At 39.4% G+C, this 27,871-nt stretch overlaps 2 protein-coding genes and 1 long non-coding RNA gene across 3 annotated transcripts in view; 2 read left to right on the top strand and 1 right to left on the bottom strand.

The window, feature by feature from the left end:
• Nucleotides 1–27,871, bottom strand: part of LOC136411058 (uncharacterized) — a 138,450-nt gene that overhangs the window by 83,567 nt on the left and 27,012 nt on the right. The gene's annotated exons all lie outside the window — the stretch shown is intronic.
• On the top strand, nucleotides 1,593–10,547 carry LOC136410860 (uncharacterized). The gene is made up of 3 exons (XR_010752291.1): nucleotides 1,593–1,731; nucleotides 6,091–6,197; nucleotides 10,467–10,547. It is a non-coding gene; the product is annotated as an uncharacterized lncRNA (long non-coding RNA).
• Cht10 (Chitinase 10) lies at nucleotides 7,848–25,890 on the top strand. Its single transcript, XM_066393427.1, has 39 exons — nucleotides 7,848–7,942; nucleotides 9,785–9,892; nucleotides 9,938–10,013; nucleotides 10,467–10,702; nucleotides 10,848–11,146; nucleotides 11,196–11,393; nucleotides 11,446–11,652; nucleotides 12,033–12,316; nucleotides 12,372–12,677; nucleotides 13,140–13,263; nucleotides 13,316–13,611; nucleotides 13,672–13,840; nucleotides 13,899–14,161; nucleotides 14,213–14,440; nucleotides 14,495–14,803; nucleotides 14,859–15,078; nucleotides 15,127–15,421; nucleotides 15,475–15,630; nucleotides 17,613–17,719; nucleotides 17,815–18,135; nucleotides 18,191–18,321; nucleotides 18,373–18,805; nucleotides 18,858–19,069; nucleotides 19,125–19,403; nucleotides 19,455–19,730; nucleotides 19,781–19,949; nucleotides 21,562–21,924; nucleotides 21,977–22,188; nucleotides 22,244–22,522; nucleotides 22,574–22,759; nucleotides 22,816–23,107; nucleotides 23,181–23,357; nucleotides 23,415–23,667; nucleotides 23,720–23,853; nucleotides 23,910–24,121; nucleotides 24,207–24,485; nucleotides 24,538–24,723; nucleotides 25,429–25,554; nucleotides 25,608–25,890. Exons 1-39 carry the CDS (start codon nucleotides 7,848–7,850, stop codon nucleotides 25,770–25,772), a joined length of 8,661 nt encoding a protein of 2,886 aa, XP_066249524.1. The 3' UTR covers nucleotides 25,773–25,890.

The raw sequence follows: 27,871 nt of genomic DNA on the forward strand, positions 1-27,871 counted from the left end.
ACTTTTGTATTTCAAGTTTTTTTTCTAATAAAAGTAACAGACGCTATGTAAATATACAGACCAACCCGGTACATTTTTCTTAAATAAACAATTCAATAGGCATGACTCCAAATACTGAAACGATTAACAATCCACATTTAGTAAGAGAAGTGCGGTCCCAGTATTTGGTAAAAATAAATATTTGGGCTCGAATTCTAGGCAATCACATTGTTGGACAGTATTTGTATCAATAAAATTTGGAGAAGGTTATTTACAACTATTACTAGAAGCTTTCCCTATAACTGAAGTTTTTGAAGGGTATGAAGATCTTACGGAAGGTGAATTAGTACGAGTATTTCAGCAAGACGGAGCTTCTCGTTTTTATGTAGAAGTTTGCTGCTTTATAAATATAATTTTTCCTGATCGCTGGATTGGTAGAAGAGGTCCTCTTGAATGGCCATCAAGGTTTCCCGACCTAGCCTCCATGGATTTTTTTATATGAGGGCATTTTAAATCTCAGATTTCTATGACTAGACCTGAATCCATTGAAGTTTTATGTCAATGAATTGTGTTAGAATATCACCCTCTTACCCCCGATGTATTTTCAAATGTTAGGGAACAATTTCAAAATAGACTGTATTATTCTTATTAGTTTATGGTGGTCATTTTGAATAATACATAAAATAAAATTAGTTGCATATTTTAATTTCACTTTTTCGTGCTGTGAATAATAAAAAAGGTCGCTTTAGCAAATACAGTCATCAAAATAAATCATCGTTATTTAAGCTGTTGAATACCTTTCTGAACAATACACCACTTGACCCTATTTCCTATTTAAGTTTTTTAATGGTGTGTATTAACATGTCCTACCGAATTTTCATAAATTCCATAATAAGCACGTTATTCGGGGTGTCTAGTTTCTGCTGGGTCACCCTGTATATCCTGTTCATCAGGAATGTTTTTTTTGCTAAAGTGTGACTTAAATTCAACAATACATCGTCTCTAATCCCGTTAATGTTAACTACGGCATTGACACCAACTACAAGCAATTCGTTCTATTTTGGATTGTTCACCGGGTAGAACAGATATTAACATGGGAATAAAACGTTAACACATAAAATCCCACGGTAAAGTTTAAAAACACACTGTATATTCTACCCAACAGGAGCTTGTTTTTTCAACAATCATTCTAAATCGTGATTTGAATTCGACAAAACATTGTCACTAATCCCGTTAACGTTAATTACAACGTTAACATCAACCACAAACAATTCAATCCGCTTCGGATTGTCCACCTACACGGTCAATCTTAAAATAATCGACTATCGAGTTCGATGCTACCACTTCTTGTTCCTATCGGTTATAAAAATATCAATAAATTAACCGATACTTGTCTTCCGAAGTTCAAGGCCATTCATTGCCATTTCAAAGATGCACCTCGTGAAATTCAGCCCGAATCCTGTATAAAATGAGCAAAAAAGTATTTAAAAGCGACTTTTCGGGGAGCAAGTTTTGTGTTTTGATGAGTACTGTTTAATATGTAAAGCAGACCAATCCACTCGCAGCAGCAAAAAAACTACTTTGTAGCGTCTTCTTTGGTATAAGAGCCGCTCTTCGGGACTTCTTACGCATTTTGCTCCTGCGACACTGACATTGAAGGTACTGCCTCCAGTACCACCGGGTGATTTGTTTTGGTATGTGCGTGTGCAAGTGCAATTTGTACGGGTCTCGTAATATTTGACGGCGTCGAAGGTTAGTGTACCTGCTTGTTTTAATTAACCATGTCTGCTCTGTTGCTGTCAGCTTTAACAAGGAACTTTATTTTTCGTTTATTTTACGGCAAATAACAGAATTTGTGTTACAATTTAGGGAATCCATAGTTTGTGTAACGAGTGGGACTCTGCGAGGTGAGCGGTGCCAGGTCCCTCAGTTCCGCACGAGTTACACAAAAATGAATTTTCTAACGAGATTCATAGATTTTTTCTTATTTCACAGTAGGACAAGGAAATTACAAAAAAATTGCATAAATTCTAACATATTCAAGTTTCGCTAAGTATTTGTAGAATCAGCTACCACTGAGTCACATTTTTTAACTAAACTCTGGAGTGAGGTACGTACTCCTATTATATAACTAGCTACGAAATGAAACACGTTTAGTCACGGGTTTCGTTTACACAAAACTCTAACTTAACTGGCCAAAAATAATGTTACACTTCATTAAGGAATATTTGGGCTAAAACCGACGTCAGCTCCGATTTGAATCTGTTTAAAGAGCAGCGTATCATTCAGCAAAAATATCAACAGTTGCACAACTATTGACTCGGCTGAAGCCGGTCAATGTAGGTAAAGCTCTGGAGCAATTTGTTACATATTTGTTATTTTGTCGATTCCTGTGCCGAGAGCTTGACACCAAAACTTTTGAAAATATTACAGTAATGTTACATAGGGTGTCCTGAAAAAAAGGTCAATTCGTTAACTACGCGTTCTTGTTTTCTTTCTTCAAAAATAAAAGGCAGCAAATTGGATTCCTGATTTTTTCCGAATTTCTTTTAACAGGGTATTAAATTTCTGTCATCTTTTTTCCTCACAGCTCCTTCAGTTTTTGAGATGTTAAGATGAAATTTACGATTTTTTCTATATTAATGATATCAAATGCATAAATTTGAAATATCTGTGCAGGAACAGCCCTGTTGCGGAATAAGGAACATTCTCTCTCGCATTGCGAGCAAAACCTGGACCTACCTGAAACAATAACTTTTGCGACTTCAAGACACGCCGGAAAGTGTCGCTTCTACAGGGGTGCAGAAGAAGTAGTTGCCCAAATTTTTATGGATTTTTTATTTATTATTATATATTTATTATATATATGGATTTAAATTATAGAGGTTGGGGAAATGCTCTTTTTCGTGATGGTAACATCTTAGTCAGTCTGGGAGTATGGAATTCGCGCAGATATAGGGAGTGACGTCTACTCACTAAAATCTCTTTCCTCACTTCAACTGGTGTTTCCCCCTAGAATCTCCGAATTATCATTAGTTCAAAGGAGGAGTTATTTCTATTGTTTCTTCTCATTTGCGAGTTTTACGCCTTGTTGTTCCGTTGTCAGTCGCTACATTCCTATTCTTCCAGGTACAATTGATTTCAGACTATTTCTATAGAGTGTTCCCTATTTTCTCTCTCCGACTATCTCTCTACGTTATTTCGGTCCTCGCGAATTGATGTTTGACACGTTTTTTTTTATAGTAGTATGGTCACTGCTTGACCCCTATTTGCGTAACGTGTTAACTCCTTGATCGATATATCCGCCTGGGGAAGATCAGGAATATTGATTCTCAATGCAATTTTTATGTCCCATTTCGTGGCGGACGCGTCATGTCTCTTATGAAAATTATGATTTTATTCTGTTTTGCTTTTAGGAGTTTCTTATGTTGCTGCCTAGGCCCTTTAATGCTGCTGAACCTCCCTTTTTTATATAGAAGTTAAGGAAATACTCTTTTACGCATGTTAGATGATTGGTAATAAGATTTTGTTCAGTCTGGTAATAGTACCCCCACTAAAAGCTTTTTTCTCTCTTCGTTCGGAGAGACGGTCAGATTACCATGACTTAAAGGGGGGCAGGAGAGTTGTAACTTAATTTTATTTTTTTGTTTGTACGTTTCGTTCGACTGTCTATCTACACTTTCTCTTCCTCCTTCTCTATTTCTAGTTTTCGAACAACGTCTTTCCTTCCTCTCCTTCTAATTCTTTTTTTCTTCATTATTTGTTGCAGTTCAAGGTTCTCCGGTACCACAAATGTTATGTCAGTATGTCCTGGGCAATAAAAAAAAAAGGTGCTTTAGTAAAGCTCTAAGTTCACAATACCAACATTTTGTTATTTTCTCTGTTGTTGATTGTTTTCAGGTATCTGTCGAACACCCCGTGACTGGTTGCTTGTGTGGTATAAAAATTAATTGCTGCTACAAGGCTAAAACCGTTCCTTCTGTAACAAAAGTGATGGCGTCAGTTTTTTGGAATGGAGGTGGGATAATTTTAATTGAATATTTCCCTCAAGAAAAAATAATTAACAGAGAATATTATACAAATTTATTGCAGCACTTGAGCGAAGAGATTAGGAAAAAGCGACCCCATTTGGCAAAAAAAATTTTGTTTCATCAAAACAGCGCATCAGTCAACACTTCCGTCACCACGATGGCTAAAATCAATTAACTTGATTTGGAACTTTTTTTTCAGCCACTTTATTCGCCAGATTTAGCCCCCTCAGATTATTCTCTATTTTCTAATTCGAAAAAATGACTTGGTGGAAAGAAATTTGCCACTAATGAAGAGGTGGAGCCCGAGGTTGATGCTTACATTAAAACATTTAAAGCTTCTTATTATAAACAGGGTATAAAAGCCATAGAACATCTCTAGGAAAAGTGTGTCACTCTCAAAGGAGACTATGTTGACAAATAATGTAATATTTTCCAATTTTTTTTCTTTAAGTGTTAGATCGGGTACTTTTGGGACTATCATCGTCCGGGGCAACGCCACTCTTTCTTCTTCCAATCACTTTGTCTATACTCTTCTGATATCCTATCGCGTTGTCACCAATCCTGATGTAGACATTCGAAAGAGGTGTTTTTTCTTCAGCAACGGAATTGTTCCTGCATATTTGCGTTTTCTGCTGAGATACTTCTTTTGTAACATCCATACGTGTATAGCCATCCTTGAGTGTTTGATCCCCTCGTCTTTTCGACATGATCTTCTATGGCCTTTCTTGTCGTGTTTGCCCCCATATCTGACGTTGCAATAGGTCGTTCTTTCGACAGACCAGGCACTCCCCAGTGTTTCCCATCGAACATTCATCGTTCTGCTTCCCACGTCTGCTATCTTTCTCACCCTCCTCCGGGGTTGGTTAGCCGGACTCAGGGGAGCAGGCATCCAGAAGTCACCACGTGGAGGTACGGATAGGCCTACAAACTGTTTCTCTCTCCGGTCTTTGACCCCCAAACTAGATTGTTTTTTCTCACGACGTGAAATCTTTCTCAGACATCCGGCTTGGTATTCTGTCCACTGGGTGGTGTGGTGCTGGCCCTCTTCGCCGTCGCGTCTTCGCCTATTGCGGCGAAGGCAAGAGCCCTACTGAGTACACCTACTCATTGCACGGCGCCCTTGTCTCCCATTAGGAACCGCCTTAAAGATTGACTTCTGAGCCCCCGAACTAACCTGAACTAACCTGAAACAAGCGCGTTTTCCTTCGTCGATTTATCGGTATAAAAACCGTCGAGTAGCGATAAAACTTGTCCCGCTTACGCAGCCATACGCAGCGCAAACCACTAATTAGTCACCTGAAATCCGAAGACAAGATTGAGCTATTAATTTCAAATCAAACATCAAGGCGTCAATAAACCACGATGCTAATGAGTTAATAATAGACCCTTCGAAAGTCTTTATGACAATCGAATGTTGGTGTCGTTGAACCGAAATTAACACAATATGAATCGCCAAAATATGTTGCTCATTAACATATCATTTATTTCTGCGGAATGCTGAACTTATCTCAAACCAGTTCAATGTATTGTTAATATGAATTATTCTTATTTCAGTCTCTTGGCTGAACCCGTCACCCTCCTACCTCACAAATTAACATTTTGATTCTCTTAGCGTTATCTGGTATGTTAACAAGATATCGAGTGCGAGTTCTGCCGGTCTATGTTAGTTTAATGCCACGCTAACGATACGTTATCTCCAGATCTAGTCACTTTTCTAACAAAGTACTAAGCCTCGTCCCATCCTCCTTATCTTGTCCGCCTCGTCTCCACCTTTACTCACAGTCAAATCTCAATTTCCTGCGACTGTGAGTCATTGGCAGGAAAACATAGCCGCAAATTTGCACACAAGGGCCGAAACCAAAGACTCATTTTTTAGTCTGCTTATCTTCCCTTGAGTTGTCGCCAAGTTCGTTGGCGTATCTAGCAGAATTAACGACTTAACGCACCCAATTGATATTCTGAATCGTCTTCAGTCTTCAAAAAATGTTGGTCAGTGGCACTCACGTTCCAAGTTCGTCATTCGATATTTTTTGGTTTGTATTTGATTCGCACGCATTTCAGATAGTTTTGGATTTTTCAGAGGGTGACTGTAGATGTGAACAACACTGATGTTCTGTGATAAGAAGATAATGTGCTGATAAGATAGAAGAGTAATTGTTTTCCATGATGGGGAGGCCATGTAGAGTGGTAAGTGCTAACGATGAGACTTATTCTGGCACTACTTTAGAAGTCCAAAAGTCTCGCATAAATTCGTTAAAAATTGAAGGAAATATTTTTCATGAAAATGCTGAAACACGTCAAATATTGCTTTGAGTTGTGCATTTTTCGACGTAACAGACTTGTACACGGAGTTACCCATGTAGTAGATGAATGTACTGTTTCACTTTTTTTTATGAAACCCCGTATATATTATGACATTTTTGAGTTCTTTGAAAAATTCTGAATATATTCATGTAACTCACCCATGTCTAAATTCAACAGTTTTCGAAAAAAATTACAAAAAAAGAAATTACGATAGAACTATTATTACTTACAAAATAACAGCATAAACTACTATAATGTAATGTAACTGTGCCCGTTGAGCTAACCCTATCCTGAACTAACCTGGCAGTGAGCAAGCCGCAATTCAAAATCCTCAAGAACTTTTCCTGTTATTTGAGGAGGTATTTGTTGAACTTTTCAAGTAATTTTATTTTTTAACTCTTCTATATTGTTGGGCTTATTTAAATACGCCCTGTTTCGGATAACGTCATAAAAAAGTCTATATGGGTGAGGTCAGGCGATATAGCAGGCCACTCTAATTGCCATAGTGTGCAAATATTTCAACAATTATTAAATTTAGACCTGAGTATGCTACATACAATATGTTTAGAATTTGCCATATAACTCAAAAACGTCATACTATACACGGGGTTCCATAAGAAAAAAAATGAAAAAATAAATTTATCTACTCATGTAGGAAATACAGGTAACAGGGTAACCCTGTATACAAGTCAGTTACATCAAAAAATAGATAACTAAAAACAATATTTCACTGTTCCAGCATTTTCATGAAAAATATTTCCCTTAATTTTTAACAAGTTTATGCGGGACTTTTGGCTCTCTATGTACAGGGCGACCGTTTGAAAGTGAAACACGCTCAGTTCTAAACAGCTAATAGAATTTATGGAAAAACGCTCGGACACGTAAAATAAATTTATTTTTGAGGGAGAAATATTTTAGGCTAATTCGAACTTTCCTATTTGCAACCTCTTAAGCGGGAAAGTGTTCATCTCAAAAATCTTCAATGGAAAAGGGATCGAGTGATACCTCATTCTGAAGATAATTTAATGTACTTTATAACCCCTTAGAGTCAAGTCTCTACTGTCAACGCAATCAAGATAGCGGCTTCCCAAAGATGCGCTAATTAAGTTATTTATGTTCAGTTATTTTACCTGTTTAACTTTACTACGGCAACAAAAAATTTTCGGGCCAAAGTTAAATAATATAGTAGAAAACAGTGGTCTTTACGCATGCTCAATAAAAATGCATTTAACAATTTACGACAATTTTACTTAACTTTAATTAGATTATAACGCAAAAATAGAAATTGTGTTGTACATTTTGTAAGTAAAAGTAAAGTTACTACTCCCATCGTTCGGAAATAAGTGTCCGATTTCGAATTTCTTTTTTGTCTAGAAATAAGTGCCCAATTTTGCCAAATATATTTATTAAATGTTTAAATGATTCAATAAACCTGAAATACTTAGTGTATTAAACTATTCCATCGCTAAGTACTCCTACCACTCATATTTCGTTTTTCGGTAATTTGATTTTTAAGTGATAAAAAAAAGTCTAATGAACTTAAGTCTGGAGAACGCGGAGGCCACTTCATGGGCCCTCTTCTGCCAATCCATTGCCCAGAAAATATTTGATCTAAATACTGACGAACAGTCAGTGCATAATGAAGTGCTGCACTGTCTTGCTGTAATATTAAATTGTTTTCCATGCATTAGTTATCGTTTCCAATTATCTCTATTAATGCCGGATAAATAACGTTTTCCAATAACTAAAGATACATTTCCCCTGTCAAATTTTCAGGTTAAAAATATGGACCTATCAGACAGTCACTTAATATTCCCGCCCCAACGTTCAATTTTTGCGGATATTATGTATGTACTTTGTGAATAATTGCAGGATTATCATCAGACCAGTAACAAGTTAAGAGAGAAACAGAGTGGTGCCGATTCACAATACCGTTCAAGAAGAAAGATCATTCGTTTGATACATTAAAAAGAAACTGTTGATCATTTAGAACCTGTTCTGATCTGTTTTTTTGTCAAAATCATCTTTATTAAGCTTTTACACTAGATGTATGATATATGGATGTAATTTTTATTTTTTTAAAATTCCTCGAATGCTCTTACGCTTGACACCACGTACCGCCTAACGGTAACTTTCTTGTACTTAATGCAGGGTATTGAAAGACTTGTCCCAAAATCACCACCTCAGTAATGTCATTTACTACCGCGTTTTCAACTTTTTGTTACCTGCCGACCAAGTTTTTCGAAATTTTTGCACTAACTGCAAAACGTATTTTGAATTCGCATGACGAATGGTGGTCTTGATATAATTGATTGAAGATTTGAGGTTTTATTATTGTAGTATATTGATTTTTCAAAAAAAAAATTAAATTATTCGCACCCTTTCAGCAATTGAGTATTCCATAATTGTTACTTTCCTTTCAATTTTATTAAGTACCACTTAAAATTTAGAACGCAGCGAAATAATATCCCTCTTTTTTCGACGATATTATTAATACTAAAATGTGTCGAAGTTATATTTTCCAATCAATAATAAAAAAATCAATAGTCATGTTTTTCTAGTACTTAGAAAAAATCCTTTTTTTAGCGTAATAAAAACAAGGTACAAAAAATGCCATTCAATTTACCGTAGTAAAGTACAACAGGTAAAATAAATGAACATAAATAACTTAATCTGCGCATGTTTGGGAAACCGCCATCTTGATTCTATTGACAGCAGAGATTTGACACACAGGGATTATAAACGACATTAAATTACCTTCAAAATGGGGTGTCACTCGACCCCCTTTTCCATTTAAAATTTTCGAGATAACCAGTCTCCTGCTTAAGGGGTTGCAGATAGGGGAATCCGAATTAGCCTGAAATGTTTCCTTCTCAAAAATAAGTTTTACCTGTCCGAGCGTTTTTTAAATAAATTCTTTTAGCTGTTAAGAACTGCGCGTGTTTCGTTTTAAAACAGCCACCCTGTATGAAGGTGCGTTGCTCAAAGTAATTTACTCTTCATCGGAGCAACTTTTCCTCTTGAATAGCGCGATGTCATATTTGAAATCCGACGTTTGGATTTTCCACAAGCATCATTAACTTTGTTGTTTCTTGACATCTAGGATTTTCAGTTCATCAATATAGTTCCTTTTCTGATTACAGTCAAGAGTTCCATGGAAATAAAAAAATAAGAACAAGTAAACAAAAAATATTAAAAGAGGCGATCGAAGGGCGCGCACCCTGGACTTTGAAGCCCCGCTCTCTGCGTTTTTTTTTTCAATTCTGCATTGATCTTAAAACGTCCCTACTTCTTATTTTGGACCTTAAAGTTCTGTTGATCTTAACGATTTTCGCGGCTCATTACAGATTAATAAATGAAGCCTTTGCTAGGCTCCCATAAATAATAATCTAATAGGGTAATATTTGGTGAACGTGCCGGCCAACGCATATCTCCATTGTTTTAAATGAATCTAGCGGGAAATATTTCAGACAAATAATCAGCCACTCTCCTGGCGGCGTGTGGTGGAGCACTACTTTGTTGGAACCAAAGTTTATTCAAGCTATTGAGGAAAATGTTGTTATCGATGTAAACGTAAGGTAAGTTCTTGAGGGATGGAAATACCCATCTGCCGGCCCCTATAGGTCCACATCTTTAGCCTCAAAGGTGTTTGTAGTCGACATCCTTAGTGTTCTTGTGGATTTTCAGTGGACCACACATGTTCGTTGTAACGATTGGACATACCTGAGTTGCTAGATTTACACTCATCACTGAATATCACGTTAAAGAGAAAATGGGAATTTTGTTGCAACAGTACCGTGATAATTCCCAAAGTCACTGGAATATTTTTAATTTTCAAACAGCATTTTCTTGAACTCCAAATTGCACAAAATGGCCCTAATTCAACCGATCTCGTATCTTTTATGGTTACCGAGATCCCTGAGCTAGAGAAACAGATGTGGAAGTAGGTCTGGATCGCATCATTGTAATCATGAAAAAATATTAATTAAAAAATGTGAAAATTTAAGATGGCGCCTATAAGAAAAAACAAAGTTGATGATGGTTGTCGAAAATTGAAACGTCGAATTTCAGATATGACGTAGCCGCGTTGCAGAAGACGAAGAGTTGCCCTGCACTAGCAGTCTACAAAAATTTTAAAGTTGTTTGATCTAGGTGTGTCTCCTCCTCCTCCTCGTATCCTTCACTTCAGAAGCTCAAGTTCAGCGACATGCCTCCAATAGTTTTAAAAGAAACCAACATATCCCGCCCCTTGACGCACCCACATTTAGAAGAAACGCTGTGGAACACATTCCAGAAGCCGTCAGCATGAAGTCGTCGTACATGGTTCTGGAACCTTACGGCAGTAAAAGCTTGCCATTGAGAGCTGCTGTTGAGAGGGTACTTGAAGTGTAAGTTTAGAGTTAAGACACTTTAATAAGAGAGGAGTGCAGTGTTGAAATATTCGTATTGGGAGAACTAGATGAGCGATAAGGCTAATACATGTGTGACTCAATATTTTCCTTAATGTGGCATAACGTGCATTAAATTTTGTAGCAGTGAGACCAGCAAAAGGCTTCCTTTGAGAGACGCTGTTGAAAAACGGCCATTACCAGAAAAATACCGAGACCAACCGTACTCCCAGAAGAAATTCCAATTGCAGCAACCGCTGCATCCAAACACTCAAAACAGTTGGGCCTACCAATCCTTTCACTTATTCCTTCAGCCAGCTCCTTTAGCGTATACCCCAGCGACTCAATATCGGAACGTCATCGCCCCTTATAGAGTCTCCAGTGGCTACCAGCAGCTGAGACCAACGCCGCTTGGGTTCCATCAGGGCCGAAATTTAAATTACGGTACTGAGTCACACATTTTCAATTGAAGTTCTTTAAGTCGTTCCTTTAGTCGTCCTTAATCCAACTGAAGAAAAGAAGGTGGTCTGCTACTTTCAAGCAGCTGCAGTTTATAGGAGAGAACCTCTCAAATTCACGGCCGAAGACATGGAACCAAGGTTGTGCACTCATATCATTTACGCTTTTGCTTCTTTAGATCCGGAGCACTTTAGTGTGGTTTCAAACGACGAGGAATATGATATCATTCAAGGCATGTAGCACGTAATAAACCACCATTGATTTCTACACAAACCAATTTATAGGAGGATACAAGTCGATCATTGCTCTGAAGCGATTCAACAGGTCCCTGAAGGTCCTTCTATCAGTAGGAGGCCCAAGGGATGGGACTTCCAATAGGTTTTCTAGGATGATTTCCAGTGCTAACAGGAGGAGAGATTTTATTCGCAGCGCTTTTAGTGTCGTAAAGCTCTATGGTTTCGATGGTATAGAAATCCACTGGGAGTATCCAGGTACTTCAAATTGGACAAAATTCCTTAACATGCATATGCGTAGAATTTTATTGTGGAAAAATTGATTTAAATCTTGGAAACTGCAAGAGTTGCGAGGTTGATCAAATGGAAAAGGTTCTGGGAAATTATTGATGAGTGGTGTATGTTCCCATGTGATTGTGTTCTCCAAGCTGCAGCAGGACGTTGATGGTAGAGGGCTTCAAGATCTTTCTTAAAACTCGTTTTTCCGCAATTTGTCCTACGCCCTCACCTACCTTGTATGTGATCGACTGAAAATGAGCCGAACTGGAAGTACTTAATAGACTCCAAGTCTGATATCATGTTTCAATCGATCGCATACACATGTAAATGTTTCACGTTCTGTAATTGATGAATTGTAGCCATGGAGGAAAACAGTCAAAACTACGAGAAAGAGCACTTTCAACTTCTATTGGAGGAACTTTCCGAGGTGTTTAAGAAATCTGGTCTCCTGGTGGCTCTTGCAGCGCCAGCTTCGAGATTTCACATAGAAGATGGGTACTACCCGTCCAGGCTAAATGACATTCTAGATTTTGTTAACATCCAAACCTACGACTTCCACAAGGAGAGAGAAGCTGTGGCTGACCATCACGCTAGCTTAAACGCTAGACCTACCGATGAGGGACTGGATATCTTCCTCAACGCTGTATGAATCTGTTCAATGGCAAATAAAAAAATTTGCGATATCACAATTCTTCCAGGATTATGCAGTTAAATTCTGGCTCAAAAATGGTTTATCCAGCGACAAACTGATCCTAGGAATTCCATTTTTCGGGCGCTCATTTACCTTGCAGTACTCCAATAACACTGGAATAGGTGCTCCTACGAAAGGTTTAGGTCGTGAGGGATACTATACCCAGAGGCCTGGATTTTTGGCCTATTTTGAGATATGCGATATGGTAGTGAATGAGGGTTGGTTCCAAGGGGAAGATTCCGATGGTTCTCCCTATATTGTCAGCGGAGATCAGTGGGTGGGGTACGATGATGAGGGGAGCATTAGAAAGAAGGTAGGAATGGACATTTTGTCTGGAACGCTTTTTATAGGGCTGCGGTTAAGTTTTGTTGAATAGCGAATGAACGGAGTATGAAGGTGATTCGTCCTCTCAGAGAGGAAATTCATTAACTCTTTTATCTCCTTCTATAGTTGAATGAAAGCATGTTTTCCATATAGAAAAAAGACATTTAGTTTGTTCGCAAATCACGCATTTTGTTGCAATTTTGACCAGGCTGCCATGAGGTCCACAGGAAGGTAATAAATCAGTTAGAAAATGATTAGCATGTCATTAGCTCTTGTCCATCATTACTCAACGGGCGTTAAAATATCAGAGGCGAATTGTAGCAAAATACTTGCGACCCAATCAAATGCATTGTGCAGATCCGTTAAACACAAATCCGCCACCATTTGCAAGTTCTTGATAATAACTCTTCTGGAGACATCCTGCTTATCTGAGTCTGCGTTTTCCCCTTAGATCTCCTACGTAAAGAAGCACAATCTTGGTGGGGTTTCCGCATGGGCAGTTGACCTGGACGACTTTAAAGGGCTTTGTGGAGATAGATGGCCCCTCCTAAGCTCTATCAATAGAAACCTTAAAGGTATTCCATCTATTGAATCACTCAGCAACTCTCCAGCTCAAACGCATTTTAGGAACATCCCCCTCCCTAATAACGGACCCCCAATCTCCAGTTAAACCCTACGGGAAATGTGAATCTGAGGGCTATTACAGCGATCCTAAAAACTGCGCTGCTTATTATATCTGCAAAAACTCCCTCAGCTACCATCTTTCATGCGGGAATAATTTAATGTTTGACCCGGCTACTGCTAAGTGCACTCCGATGCAGACCGATAAGTGCAAACCTGGAGAAATGGTTTATACTCCTCAAAGGCTTAAGAGTGTCAATGAGGAGGTGTATAGGGAGTCTCTCAGAAATGACGAGGTCAAAGTACGCAGCGAAAGTATCTATGATAAGAACTTGGTATTCATGAGGGTTCTTTCTCTTCAGGTAGTATGTTACGTCACCAATTGGGCCTTCTACCGAAAGGCTGAGGGGAAATTCGTACCAGAACACGTTGATCAGCGTCTTTGCACTCACATCATATACGCATTTTCCAGCCTGGATCCTGAAACTTTGCTTTTAAAGGAATTCGATTCCTGGGCTGACTTGGACAACAGTAAGAACGCTTCACACTTTATGCAGTTTAAGAAATTCCAAACTTATCGCGATTCCAGACCTCTATGAGCGAATTACTTCCCTAAAAGACTCCAAAGTGCTTCTTTCCCTCGGAGGATGGACAGACTCGGCAGGCGAAAAATACTCACGACTCGTCAGTGATGGGTCTGCACGTAGGAGGTTTGTAGTGGGCACCGTGAGCTTCCTGAGAAGACATGGGTTCAGTGGCCTCCATTTCGACTGGAATTACCCTATTTGCTGGCAAAGCAACTGCAAGAAGGGGCCAGCGTCTGATAAACCCAACTTCACTAAACTTTTGCAGGTAAATCTCTGATCACTGCTCAGGCTCTAGAACATTTTTTTTTTGTACTAGGAGCTGCAAAGTGAGTTTGCGAAACAGAGCCCTTCGTTGATATTGGCTGCCTCAGTGTCGGGTTACAAAGAGGTGATTGATGTTGCCTATGATTTGCCTGCTGTAGGCCAAGCGTTAGATTTCATCTCAGTGATGTCCTACGATTACCACGGAGCTTGGGAAGGCCAAACTGGGCATGTCAGTCCCCTGTATAGCCAACCGTCCAGTAAACACCCCCAATACAGCATTGTAAGTCTTTTGCTTACAGATTACAATTTTCTTCCTGCTCATAAAGAATTATAGAACTTTACCATGGAATATCTGGTCGCCAAAGGGGCTCCGCGACAAAAACTCCTCGTAGGGGTCCCGTTCTATGGTCAAAGTTTCACTCTCGCCAAAACAAATTCGCATGCAGAGGAAACCCCATCCAGTGGTCCAGGACAACCTGGAAAATATACCAAGCAACCAGGAATGTTGGCTTATTACGAAATTTGTGATAAAATAAAAAACCAAAATTGGGTGCACAATGCAGGCGCGTTCGGTTCGGGCCCTTATGCTTATTTGAAGGACCAGTGGGTCGGTTATGAGGATATTGAGTCTATTAAGGAAAAGGTCTGTTTATAAAGCATATCTGTGTAGAGAGTTGTTAATGCCACTTCGTTTGCAGGCAAATTACATCAGAACAGCTGGATTTGCTGGAGCTGTCGCTTGGACTATTGACCTGGATGATTTCAATAATAAATGTTGCACCGGAAGTTTTCCCCTTCTTCACAGCCTGAATGAAGCTTTGGGGCGAATCTCGGCTAGTCCTCCACGTGGAGATTGCACTAAACCTCCGTCACCTTCAACCCCAGCACCTCCTGAAACCACTACTGGTGTCGATTCTGGTAAAATATATCACAGTGGTTTGGTGGTTCCTAATTGACATTTAAAAGGGTCTGCAACATCTGAACATAATCATCATCATACGCAATGGACTACGAAGAGGACTACCACGTCTAATTGGTGGACAACAACAAAATCGACAACAGCAAAGCCTACAGCTGTATCAGTGTGGTGGACACCTGATGCTAGTAAACCAACCGTGTCTGCATGGTGGACACCTGAAACTACTAAATCAACTACTTCTGCGTGGTGGACCACGCAGTCCACTTGGTGGAGCACTAGTACGACTACTAAGAAACCGCAGACTACTCCTTGGTGGGAAGCTAACAGACCATCTACAACAAAGTAATGATTTAGGTTCAAATTCGTCTTATCTTCTGCATTTTTTTTCTTCACAGAACCACAACAACCACAACGATGAAGCCTAGTACATCAACAGAAGATCCGTTGGTACCTCCTCCTGCGGTTGTTAGGCCTGAGGGCGAGACACCTATAAAGAGCTGCGAACCAGGAGAGTACTTGGGGGATACCAACAATTGTAATTCGTTTTATAGGTGAGGATTTGGGGTTTCGCGGAACCCGAAAAACAGGCAAAAGGAAACGTGCCAAGTGCGTTTTAGCCTCAAATTTGTTAATGGAGAAAATTTTGAAATGCTCTTGGTTCCATTCCCAGAGTTCCCAGGAAAAATCAAGGAAAGAAAAAAGGGGTAATATCCCCATATCCATTCCGATTTACTTAAGTACATAACTTACAGGGGCATCAGAACTTCCCAGGAAAGGAAGATAATGTTCCCATCTCCATTTTTGGAATACATAAGTTATAAGCGCATTAAAACTTCCTTCCTAGGAAAGGAAGATAACATCCTTGTTGATTGGATTAAGTTACTCCCATTTGAGGGGACACTGAACTTTCGTGGTGGCAGTGGTTGTACTGATGTTGAATGTGAGGAGAAATGGTGTTGTTGTATCCTTGTCGTTGTTGTTTTTATCGTTGGCTTAGTTGCTGTTTTTTTACTGTGTGTATCATCACTAGCTATTGTTTCCTCCAATGCTAGTCTATTTTTCTGTTGGTAGATGTGATAGGAATAGTAGAGATAGAATTAGGCTTCTTACATCTTTCCCTTGTTTTGGGCATTTGAAAGCCATCCTCAGGAGTTTAGCCCGATTCAGACTTTTGCAAACTTCCAGGAGAAATGTTTAGTGTCGATACTTAGAATTTTTTACCAGTTTTATACAAGGTGATTCATCAATAATGGGCCAACTGAAAATTGGAGATGATACACGTTAAATGGTGGCGATTGGAGAAAATGTGCTTTATCCGAAAGTTGATAGTTTCAAATATATACAGGGTGTTGAAAGTTAAAATAAATTCATTTTTTTGTCACTAATTTGAAAATATTTCGGTTAGATATTTGGAAATGTGTAAATCTTTGTTTTTTTAGGTGACGAATAAGATGCGTTTTGCAATTTCCGCGTTGTTAATAGAAGGCGCCATTTATGATCAATTTTAGAAAATTTCCATTTCCATCCAACAGAATAACGATTGGAAGGTACGCCTACTTAATCATTTCGAAGAATTTTGATGCATTCAAATAACTAATAAACAAACAGATGGGGCGTGAAGGGCCTAAAGGGAGAAGCAATCAAATTTTAGGCGTTAGATTATTACTGGTCGTTTGTTCGGTTGCTAGTTATGTTTTTTTAATAATGTTTCAACGCCCTATTTTTATGACCACATAATTATTTTGTTTTCATTGTTTCTATTGAAAAGTTTTATTCATTTTTCGGTAAATTATGTTTTTGTAGATTGTTTTATTTATTATTAGATATGTTCTAATTTTTTTGCTATAATTTTTTTAACTCTGTATTGACACAAATAAAAAATTAAAATTTTTGAAGTGGTCCTATTTCTACGGACACCATTTATTACTCATTTATTATTATACCATTTATTTACCAATTTGATATTATTTTTTCACGTGGATTATGCCGTTAAGGTTGGATTAATTTTGGGGCACCCTGTATATTCGAAAGTATCGACTTTCGGATAAGACACATTTTCTCCAATCGTCACCAATTGACGTGTAGTATTTCCGGCTGTTGGTTGTCCCATTGTTAATGAATCACCTTGTAGACACGAACTGATAAAAGTCTTTATACCGGGTGATTCACGGTCGATGGTAGGTTAGACATTTCCGGAAGACTGATATCACGATCTTTCTGAAAATTTGCATAAGTAGACAAATGAACTTGCTCTATCAACTTAAAATATTTTTAGTAATGCAACGTTGCCGGTTCTGTCAGAAAGTACTAACATCTCCGATATTTTAAATGGAACACCCCGTATATTTTTTCATTTTTAGGCTCTATATTTCGTTCCAATATATATCCAATATATCGATGTTATCTGCACCGAGATTGGTGCAAGCCTCTCTATCCATATGAATATGCCCTAAAAACTATATTCCCTGTCGCTTAGCCAGCTGCTTATAAAAATGAGATTCCATCACTCTGAAAATGTTTGTCCTTAACATAGGTGCGTCGGAGGCGAACTGAAGAAACAGCACTGTGCTGGAGGACTACACTGGAATAAGGATCAGCACATATGCGACTGGCCAAGCTCCGCGAAATGCAAAGATTTGTGTAAGTATCCCTTTGACCAACTAGCGTCTTCCGGAACACTTTGCACCTGAAACCTCTTAGGCGTCTCTCACCCAAGACCTTTTACAAATTTACAGCTTATTCGTCCCTTACAAGCACCCGGAAGCCTGTCACACCAACCTTCAGCAATTACTACGAAATTGCATCTCCAACCACTCCCCTGTCTTCGATCCCAGACTTGGATTCATCATCATGCATGGACGGTGCATATTACCCACACGAACAGTGCAATCTGTTCTACGTTTGTTTGAACGGCCATTTGGTGGCCCAAAACTGTGCCCCAGGCCTCAATTGGGACCCAAATAGAGGAATGTGTGACTGGAAATTCAAAGTGCAGTGTGCAGATAGAAGAAGGCTCGCTGATAAGTTCACCGCGATGCATGCCTTGGCTGCCTCCAGTAAGAAGCTGAATTCCACAAGGAGTTTCGAGTTTTATTATTTTTGTGCATTTAGGACCTCAGCCCTATTCCAGCTGTCAGCGAAATGCCTTTGCCCCATTCCCAGGGGATTGTGGTCAGTATATGCAGTGCCTGTGGGGGAAGTTCGAGGTGTTTCATTGCGGGCCTGGCCTGTATTGGAACAGCGTAAGTCCTCGGTGTCTCAATTTTGAAGTTTTAATAAATTGCCATTAAAAGGAGATGAATATCTGCGACTGGCCGAAGGGCTCTCACTGCGACGACACCCAAAACGAAATAGACAACTCCGCCGATGGGTCAGAACATCTCCCATACGTTCCACCAACTACCTCCAAACCAGCGTCTACAACTCAATGGGAATGGAAGCCGCCAACCACAAGCGAGCCAGGAGAGAACCCTTGGGAGTGGCATCCTCCAATACCCCCTACCTCAGAACAGCCCCCCCTTTCGGAGCCCCTTAAACCAAAATCCGACTATTTCAAAATAGTTTGCTACTTCACCAATTGGGCTTGGTACCGGCAGGGCATCGGAAAATACCTGCCCGAGGACATAGACCCGGAATTGTGCACTCACATAGTGTATGGATTTGCGGTTCTAGATTTCTCAAATTTAATCATCAAGGCCCATGATTCTTGGGCTGATTTTGACAATCGTACGTAGCCTTCGCATTTCCAGGGGATGTTCGGCAGGTTCTTATTTTCTAGAGTTCTACAAGAGAGTGATCGGCTACAAATCCAAGGGCGTAAAAGTATCCATTGCTATTGGAGGCTGGAATGACTCCCAAGGAGACAAATACTCGAGGCTGGTCAACAATCCCTCGGCTAGAAGGCGCTTTATCGAGCACATTGTCAAGTTCTTGGATAAATGGGGTTTCGATGGATTGGACTTGGATTGGGAGTATCCCAAATGCTGGCAGGTTAATTCTATCCGTCTCGAACCATCACGAACCATCTTTAAAGGGAAACATTTAGGTTGACTGCAAAAAAGGCCCTGACTCCGATAAAGCAGCCTTCTCAGCCTTCGTCAAAGAACTAAAAGAAGCTTTCAGGCCTAAGGGCTATTTGCTGTCATCTGCAGTTTCCCCAAGCAAAACCGTAATCGATGCCGGCTATGACGTGCCCGTCTTAGGCGAATACCTTGATTGGGTGGCTGTTATGACCTATGACTTCCACGGTCAATGGGACAAGCAAACTGGACATGTAGCCCCATTATTCTATCACCCCAAGGACGAAGTGGCCTGGTTTAATTCGGTAAGATCGCACAGCCTGGAACCTTTCCGTTGAAAATTTAACAAATTTCAGAACTTCTCGATTCATTACTGGATTTCCGAGGGTATCCCAAGAAGGAATATCGTTATGGGTATGCCACTGTATGGTCAGGCATTTAGGTTGGAAAATGCCACAGAAAATGGGCTAAATGCCCCAGCTCCAGGACCGGGAGAAGCTGGCGAATTTACGAGAGCTGCAGGATTTTTGGCTTACTACGAAATATGTGATAATATTCAAAATAAGGGATGGAAGGTCGTGCAAGATCCCAAGAGAAGAATGGGGCCCTACGCCTATCAGGGTAACCAATGGGTAAGATTTTGTGATTACCTGCAAATGGTTTCTATAAATTTACACATTAGGTGTCATTTGATGACAAAGAAATGATCAGAATAAAATCTGAATATATCAGAAGAATGGACCTTGGAGGAGGCATGATTTGGGCCCTTGACCTCGACGACTTCAAGAACAGATGCGGAGGAGGGCGGCATCCCTTACTCACCACCATTAGAAACGTGCTTGCTGATGAAGGTATCATTAAATATACAGGGTGTCCGGAAAAGCACACTAATCTATTAACTATCGATTCTATGAGCTTTAAACAGTGCGAGCTTTAAGCAAATGTGATTCCTCAATTTCTTAAGCTCCAATTTACAGGATGATTTTTAAGTTGATACATTTTTTTAACTGTGTTTAGAAGTTAGTAAAACAAACAATATTTTCAATATAACTTAAAAATGAGAAAATTACATCAATTAAAAAGTCAACGCTTGGGAAGAAACTTATAAAAACGAATTTATTAGGTCATTTTTTTTTGGAAGAAAATTTAATTAGTGAACTGTATCTGAACCTTTTACAAAATACGATAGACCCTCTTCTCATCCAATTTCTGGAAAATCAAATTGATGAGAATGGTACCTAGGAACTTAATGAACACAATATGCATTCCCAATAAGATAGAAGACCCTCCTCACTATGCCTTAGTAGTTCAAAAATGGCTCATTAAACGATTTCTGGAAAAGTGGATTGACAGAGAAGGTTCATTAGAATGGCCAGCATAATCTCCAGATCTCAGTCAACTAGACTTTTTCCTAATGGGTTATTTAAAAAGTAAAAACTTCACTTGAAAGTATTCAAGAATTGATAAATAGAATTTTCCGGAATGTAAAAGTATTACTGGACAAACTTCGACCAATGTTCGTAAAGAATTTGAAAACGAACTTTATTATTGCTTCGCTGATAACGGCTTATATTTTGAGCTTTTAATAAAATGAATTATTGTACCTCAATAAGCTATTTGCATTAGGACACATTTTTCCTTCTAACTTCCGCCTCCATTAACCGATTTCAGTTTTCTTGGTACAGTTACATAGCAAATTGAATTCCGCTTGCAATAATGTGCCACTCGATAAGGGGTGCCATTTGAAATATCAAAGTGAGGATAGCAGGGGGGTGTGAGGGTGACTGATACAATTACCTCTAATGTCAAATGACAACTTCCCCCTAACTAGCCAAATACAGTTTTTTTTATTATTTAAAATTTTCCTCCCAATTAAGAGATATTTCTGGTGGTCCGTTTTTAAATTAACATCTTGTATAACGTCGTGCATTACACACAGGAAGTGTTAGAACCAATAGCTACACCATACATTTAATGTATTGGAAACGTGTTTTTCCAACAAGGCAATGCACGGCCACATATTCCTCGTATAATTATGGCTCATCTACAAGGTCGCAATATTAATGTGCTTCCTTGGCCTCCACGCTCTCCTGATCTTTCCTCCATTGAACACGTATGGGACATGACAGGAAGAAGAGTCACTGTACTGAGAACCCATGACGTTTTTTAAGAGAGTTACAAAATGCAATTCAAGTTACCTGGAATACACTTCCTCCAGAAAAAATTGACCATTTGCTTAGAAGCATACCCAGTCAAGTTTCTGAGGTGTAAATTCACAGGATGGTTATTCACATTATTCGAATTTTAAAGTCTTTCTGGAGAGAGGTTCACTCACAAGTTACAATATTTATTTTATACAGTGTTGTCAATGTATTTACAAAGTTTCATTAAAATACGCACATTATTTCTAGGTGTTGCAATTTTTATGATAAGTAGTATATTCATTGAAGAACCGCTTTACAGGCACCGGTCAGCCACAGCCAATTCCAGAAATCGATAACAGCGACGAGACGCCACCAGGGGAAATAGAGCCTGTTGAGGCAGTAGATGAAGAGTGGAACCCGCCAACTCACCAAGCCTCCACCATCGACCAAGCAGCCAATTCAGGGCCACAAACTACAGCCCACCCAATTGTAGACACCAACAGTGAATTCAAAGTGGTGTGCTACTTCACCAATTGGGCTTGGTACCGGCAAGGACGGGGCAAGTATTTGCCCTCAAATATTGATCCCGACTTGTGCACACACATCATCTATGGATTTGCCGTGTTAAACGGGGATGAGCTCATCATTAAACCTCATGATACCTGGGCGGATTTTGACAATAGTAAGCCTGATCTTCAATTTATTAAATCATAGCTCGTTGACCTGGTTTCCAGAATTTTATGAGAAGGTGACTAAGCTGAAAACTAAAGGTATTAAGGTGCTGATAGCTATCGGTGGATGGAACGATTCGGCGGGAGATAAATATTCTAGATTGGTGAACAACCCTGCAGCAAGGAGGAAATTTATTGCGCATGTTGTGGACTTCATAGAGGCGAACAACTTTGATGGTTTGGATTTAGACTGGGAGTACCCGAAGTGCTGGCAGGTAAACTGGTCGCAAAATTTGTAGTACCCTCAGAGGTAACAATGCTTTATTTCAGGTCGACTGCAACAAAGGTCCGGTTACGGACAAGCCCGCTTTTGCAGAACTTGTAAAAGAGCTTTATCAAGCCTTCAAGCCTAAAGGCTGGCTTCTTTCAGCCGCAGTGTCCCCTAGCAAACGGGTGATCGATGCAGGTTACGATGTAAAAGTTCTGTCTACATATCTCAGCTGGATTGCTGTGATGACTTACGACTACCATGGCCAATGGGACAAAATCACTGGGCATGTGGCTCCTATGTACACTCATCCAGATGACATTGACGCCACATTTAATACTGTAGTTTCTGAGATATCTATTTAGCAGCAAGTCTTCACGTCTAATTTACAGAATTTTACCATAAATTACTGGATCAAACAAGGCGCCAGCAGAAAAAAAATTGTCATGGGAATGCCCCTGTATGGGCAATCATTTTCTTTGGCCGACAATAAGGACAATGGTCTAAATGCTCCGACTTACGGAGGAGGAGAAGCTGGAGAAGATACTCGCGCTAGAGGGTTCTTGGCTTATTACGAGGTACCTCATAATTAGGCACTTGAATTAAACTGAGTTTTGACTTGCTATTGTTGAAGATTTGTACAAACATCATCAAAAAAGAATGGAAGATAGTTAGAGATAGACAGGGCAGAATAGGCCCCTACGCCTACTTAAGAGACCAGTGGGTCTCCTTCGACGATATAGGGATGATCAGGCACAAATCGGAATACATTAAAGCAATGGGGCTGGGGGGCGGCATGGTATGGGCTTTGGATCTGGACGACTTCAAGAATGAATGTGGCTGTGAAGAATATCCTCTGTTGAGAACCATCAATAGGGTGCTTAGGGGTTACGCTGTCCCTGACCCGAAGTGTGTTTTGGGCAAAGGTATGAGGCACATGGAATGCCTATAAAATTACTCGAACAAACAGGAAATTCTTTAATAGAATGTTACTTTCAGGCCAAGAAAAACCTCCTGCAAAACCAATTTCCAGCACGCAGAAACCTCCAAATTGGACAACAACGGCTTCGGTATCCCAGAAACCCACGATCAAACCTCCTACGTCCATGCCATGCCATGGAAATGCCTTTTTGCCGGACTCTAAAAACTGCAATCAGTATTATTTGTGCAATCAAGGTGATGAGGAACCGATCAGATAATAAATGGTACTACATGTGATGTATGCTATTTTAGGCCAATACACATTGCAGTCCTGCCCTAGCGGCCTGTTCTGGAGTAATCATAATTGCGACTGGCCGGAGAACACTCCTTGCCACCCAGATAGTACTACCCCTGAAAAACCCCTGGATACAGAGGAAACTACTGTTCTTGCCGTAGCTTCAAGCACCAGTTTTGCTCCCTCGATTCCATCTAGCACGCAAATATATCCAGAATATTCTGGGGAATATAAGGTGGTTTGCTATTTTACTAACTGGGCTTGGTATAGGTAAGTATACTGCATGCATGTGTTTAACTCTGCACTAACAGGGGTGTTTCAGGCAAGGGGACGGCAAATATTTACCCTCAGACATCGACCCCTCCTTGTGCACTCACATCAATTATGGATTTGCAGTCTTGGACTCGAGCACCTTAACCATAAAACCCCATGACTCATGGGCAGATATTGACAACGGTCCGAGAACGATATGCATTGGCCGAACCGTATTTCACAGAGTTATGGTTTTTCAGAATTCTACACGAAAGTCGTCGCTTTCAAATCGAAGGGCGTTAAGGTGTTGATTGCCATTGGAGGGTGGAATGATTCTCTCGGTGATAAATATTCCAGGCTTGTCAATGATCCAGAAGCCAGGGCAAAATTTATCGCTAACGTCATCGGATTCATCGAAAAGTGGGGCTTTGATGGGCTAGATCTGGACTGGGAGTACCCTAAATGTTGGCAGGTAGGCTATGAGAAAGCGGATTAGACAGGAAGTTACATCCTCACGGAGGAATTGTGGCCTTTACTTTTGATCTCAACGCTTCCAGGTTGATTGTAACAAAGGCCCTGATTCGGACAAACAAGGCTTCGCCTCCCTTGTACGAGAGCTCAGCGCTGCTTTTAAGCCTAGAGGACTTCTATTATCTGCAGCCGTATCTCCAAGCAAAGCTGTCATAGACGCTGGATATGACGTTCCAACCCTCAGCCAGTATTTCGACTGGATCGCCATTATGACTTATGACTTCCACGGCCACTGGGACAAGCAAACAGGACATGTGGCCCCGCTCTACTACTATCCAGACGACGTATATGACTATTTTAATGCTGTAAGAACCAGTCTAACTGCGCAGAGCTGAGATGATTTCATTTGATTCTTAGAATTTCTCAATTCATTACTGGATCGAAAAGGGCGCTGCTCCGAAGAAGTTGGTAATGGGAGTGCCTCTCTATGGTCAGTCTTTCAGCTTGGCCGATAGTTCCAAGCACGGGCTCAATGAGCCCTCGTATGGCCCAGGAGAAGCGGGAGAATCTACTAGAGCTGGAGGATTTTTGGCATTTTATGAGGTAACAATCAGTAATATCAACTAAATCACTGATTTCAGAAATTGAAGTCCATTTTTGACATATTTAAGTTAGACACGGAATGACGATATATAGAGTGTTTCAGAACTATGGGGTCAGGCTTCTAAGGATTGTTCAATGCAACAATAGAAAACATCTGAGTATAAGAACCCGTGTCCGCAAATGTCTGCCTAAGGCACTATGGCCTTATGACGCTTTAAGACATTTATGTGCAAAAATATGTTTTATCAAGTTTTAATACGTTTTATTTTAATTTGTCTGTTCAAAATAACACTACAGTAACTATTCAAAATGTCGTCCTTGAACTTCGTCAGTTCCAACAATATTGGACTGGCAGAGGTGGCTCAGTTTCGTAGCCTCCTAGGTCACCCGATCTAACACCTTTAGATTTCTTTCTGTGGGAACATGTGAAGTCTCTGGTTTATGAAATACCAGTGAAAACAGAGCAAAACCTAATTGCACGAATCACTGCGACATTTGAAGTCGTTCAAAACGATGATCAAATTTGTAACAAGTCCGCGGAAACCCTTTGCGTCGTTTAAACAGGAGCGATGAAGAAAACAGAGTTTAGAAATCCAATTTAGTTTTTTGTTATTATCTCAAAACTTGTTATTTGTGACTTAGGGTATTTCTGAAATCAGTCATTAAATTGATGAATTTTTGCATGGTCATTTGCTTTGGTTGAAGGTTTGTGAAAGAGTTAATACCAGAAGTTGGACAGTCAAAAGAGACCCTCTAGGGCGAATTGGTCCTTATGCCTATATGAATAATCAGTGGGTGTCTTACGATGACATAGCCGAAGTTAAGAGAAAGGTCAGTGATATGTTTTAATACATGATGAGATTAATTGTTGAATTTCCATACAGTCGCAGTTAATTAAGTCTTTGGGCCTGGGAGGAGGAATGATTTGGGCTCTGGATTTGGATGATTTTAGCAATAAGTGCGGATGCGGAAAACATCCTCTTTTGAAAACTTTGAATAGCGAGCTGCGAGGAACATCAACGGACATTGCAATGGAAAATTGCACTTAATTAATGTGATATTGACTATTAATGACGTTAACAATGCTGGGACCATTGATGAATCGACTTTCTTACTTAATATTTGAAGTGTGTTTTTGATTGGTTAATGGTGTTTATACAGAAAGATGCTGCGTGTTCGTTTGAATCCGCAGTTTCTTTACTGAGGGATTCAGTATGGCTTTTAGGGCTTTCCATTAAGATATTACAATTTTTAGGGTATTTAATTAATGGTTCTTTTAGAAAATTCATGGTGCTGTAAGCAGCCACGTGCTGATTATTTAGGGATTAATTTAATTTGCTTTAGAGCTTTTAGAAGTTAATAAAATGTGTATACGAATCCAGCACTATTTCTGTTGCACCAACACATGTCCAACATTATTAGAGCCAGTGTGGGAATCTTAAAAGCAGCAGGAGATTCAGATTTGATTGAAAAGTTGTGCAAATAAAAAACTAGCAAAATTGCTCCCGAGCCAACACATAAGATACGGCCGGCTGGAAAACGCAAAAGTTAATGCAATAAGTGGAATGCGACATAGGCGACGTAAAACAACATTTTATGAATTTCTTAAGTGATTTTTTCCAGTTTGACGGCACGTTAATAACATTTTTAAAGTGTATAAGAGGCGCACGCGTGCTTTTAACGCACGCCCTCAACGCATTGCAAGACATGACGCGCAGCAAAATGTTTTGCCGGGCTCTTATACACGAATATCATACATTTTTTTTAATACATCAGAGTTACAACTAATTGACTTTCTTAGGCATCGAAAAGTGTTACAAATCTGTCAAAGTGTTTAGACATGCGGGAATTGAACGTTCTAAGATTGTATCCCTAGCAACTGTATTGACCTTACGTGTATCGTGAAGACTGTTTTACGCACGCTGCAGCGTGCCTAAAATTTAGGTTACAAAGCATGCGTGATATAAAGAAATCCTGAGATACTTTTGAACATATTCAAGCTGATCTCCAGCAACTATTGTTGTTCGCACACCAGTGGTAAAAGTTCTTTACCTAATGAGCCGTTATGAATTTTCAGGTGTTCGAATGTTCAGAATTTTCGGTGTTACCACACATTTATGGAGGAATTAAATACCATCTGCTATTCTAAATGCTCATGCAATGTGGTAAAGAAATTAAGGTTCGTTTTTTTTTATTAAAAAAAATTGAATGAATAAAAAAGTGGATGAAAAAGTGCCTTAAGGAAGTACTGTTAGTTTTTGCAAGAAAATGCTAAAAAAATAAATAATGACTAATAAAAGCTGTAAAAAAATAATAAAAACGAAATTAGATTTTTTGGCTCCACATCAACGGGTACAATAAAACTCGACGTTGAATGCTATGGCAGTCTTTAATACATTCATTTTCGCTTAAAATACAACAACTTAGTCATTCAGATCCTCTTATCATTCATACCTAGTGACCTTGCGAGTAATAATTAAAATCGATATGTCAATAAACGTTAAAAAAAATCATCTTTAAACAAGCGCTATCATAAACAGATATCCAAAATTTTACAGGGTAATTCACCAACAAATCTACAGGGTAATTCATAGCAGTCCATGGCATATTGCCCATTCTTTATGTGCACTTGTTAGATAATGTCCTTTAATACATTAATGATGCTGCTGTTGTTTTCCACAACAAATCACCCTATAGGTGGTATATTTCTGGTCCTCTGGGATTATTAATGGTAAATTAATAACTAATAGATGTTGAAGATAACGCTTTGGAATAAAAGGGGTATGACTAATAAAACTGTTAGGTACGCTCATAGTTAAGTTTTTCTACTACTAGCTTTAAAAAATACCATTATTGAGTATGTAGAACGACTGGCACGTATGTATATGACTCATTATTTACCTAGGAAGCTAATGGCAAAGTCGGCTATACTCCCATTGTTGTTTCGTGTGGGATTGCCATGGTAATGAACACTAAATTGAAATGTGACCGTTAATGTTATGATTCAAGATGAGTTGCGTTTTCATGTTTCGGATTTAATTTATGGATAATTTAAGTGAGTTTATTGTCATTTTATCAAATCTCTTGGCAGAAAGTCGCTATAAATCTCGATTAATTGAAGAGTGGCGATGATAATTAAATTAGGATT

This window comes from Euwallacea similis, chromosome 9, assembly GCF_039881205.1.
Source record: "Euwallacea similis isolate ESF13 chromosome 9, ESF131.1, whole genome shotgun sequence".
In the NCBI taxonomy this organism is placed as follows: domain Eukaryota; kingdom Metazoa; phylum Arthropoda; class Insecta; order Coleoptera; family Curculionidae; genus Euwallacea; species Euwallacea similis.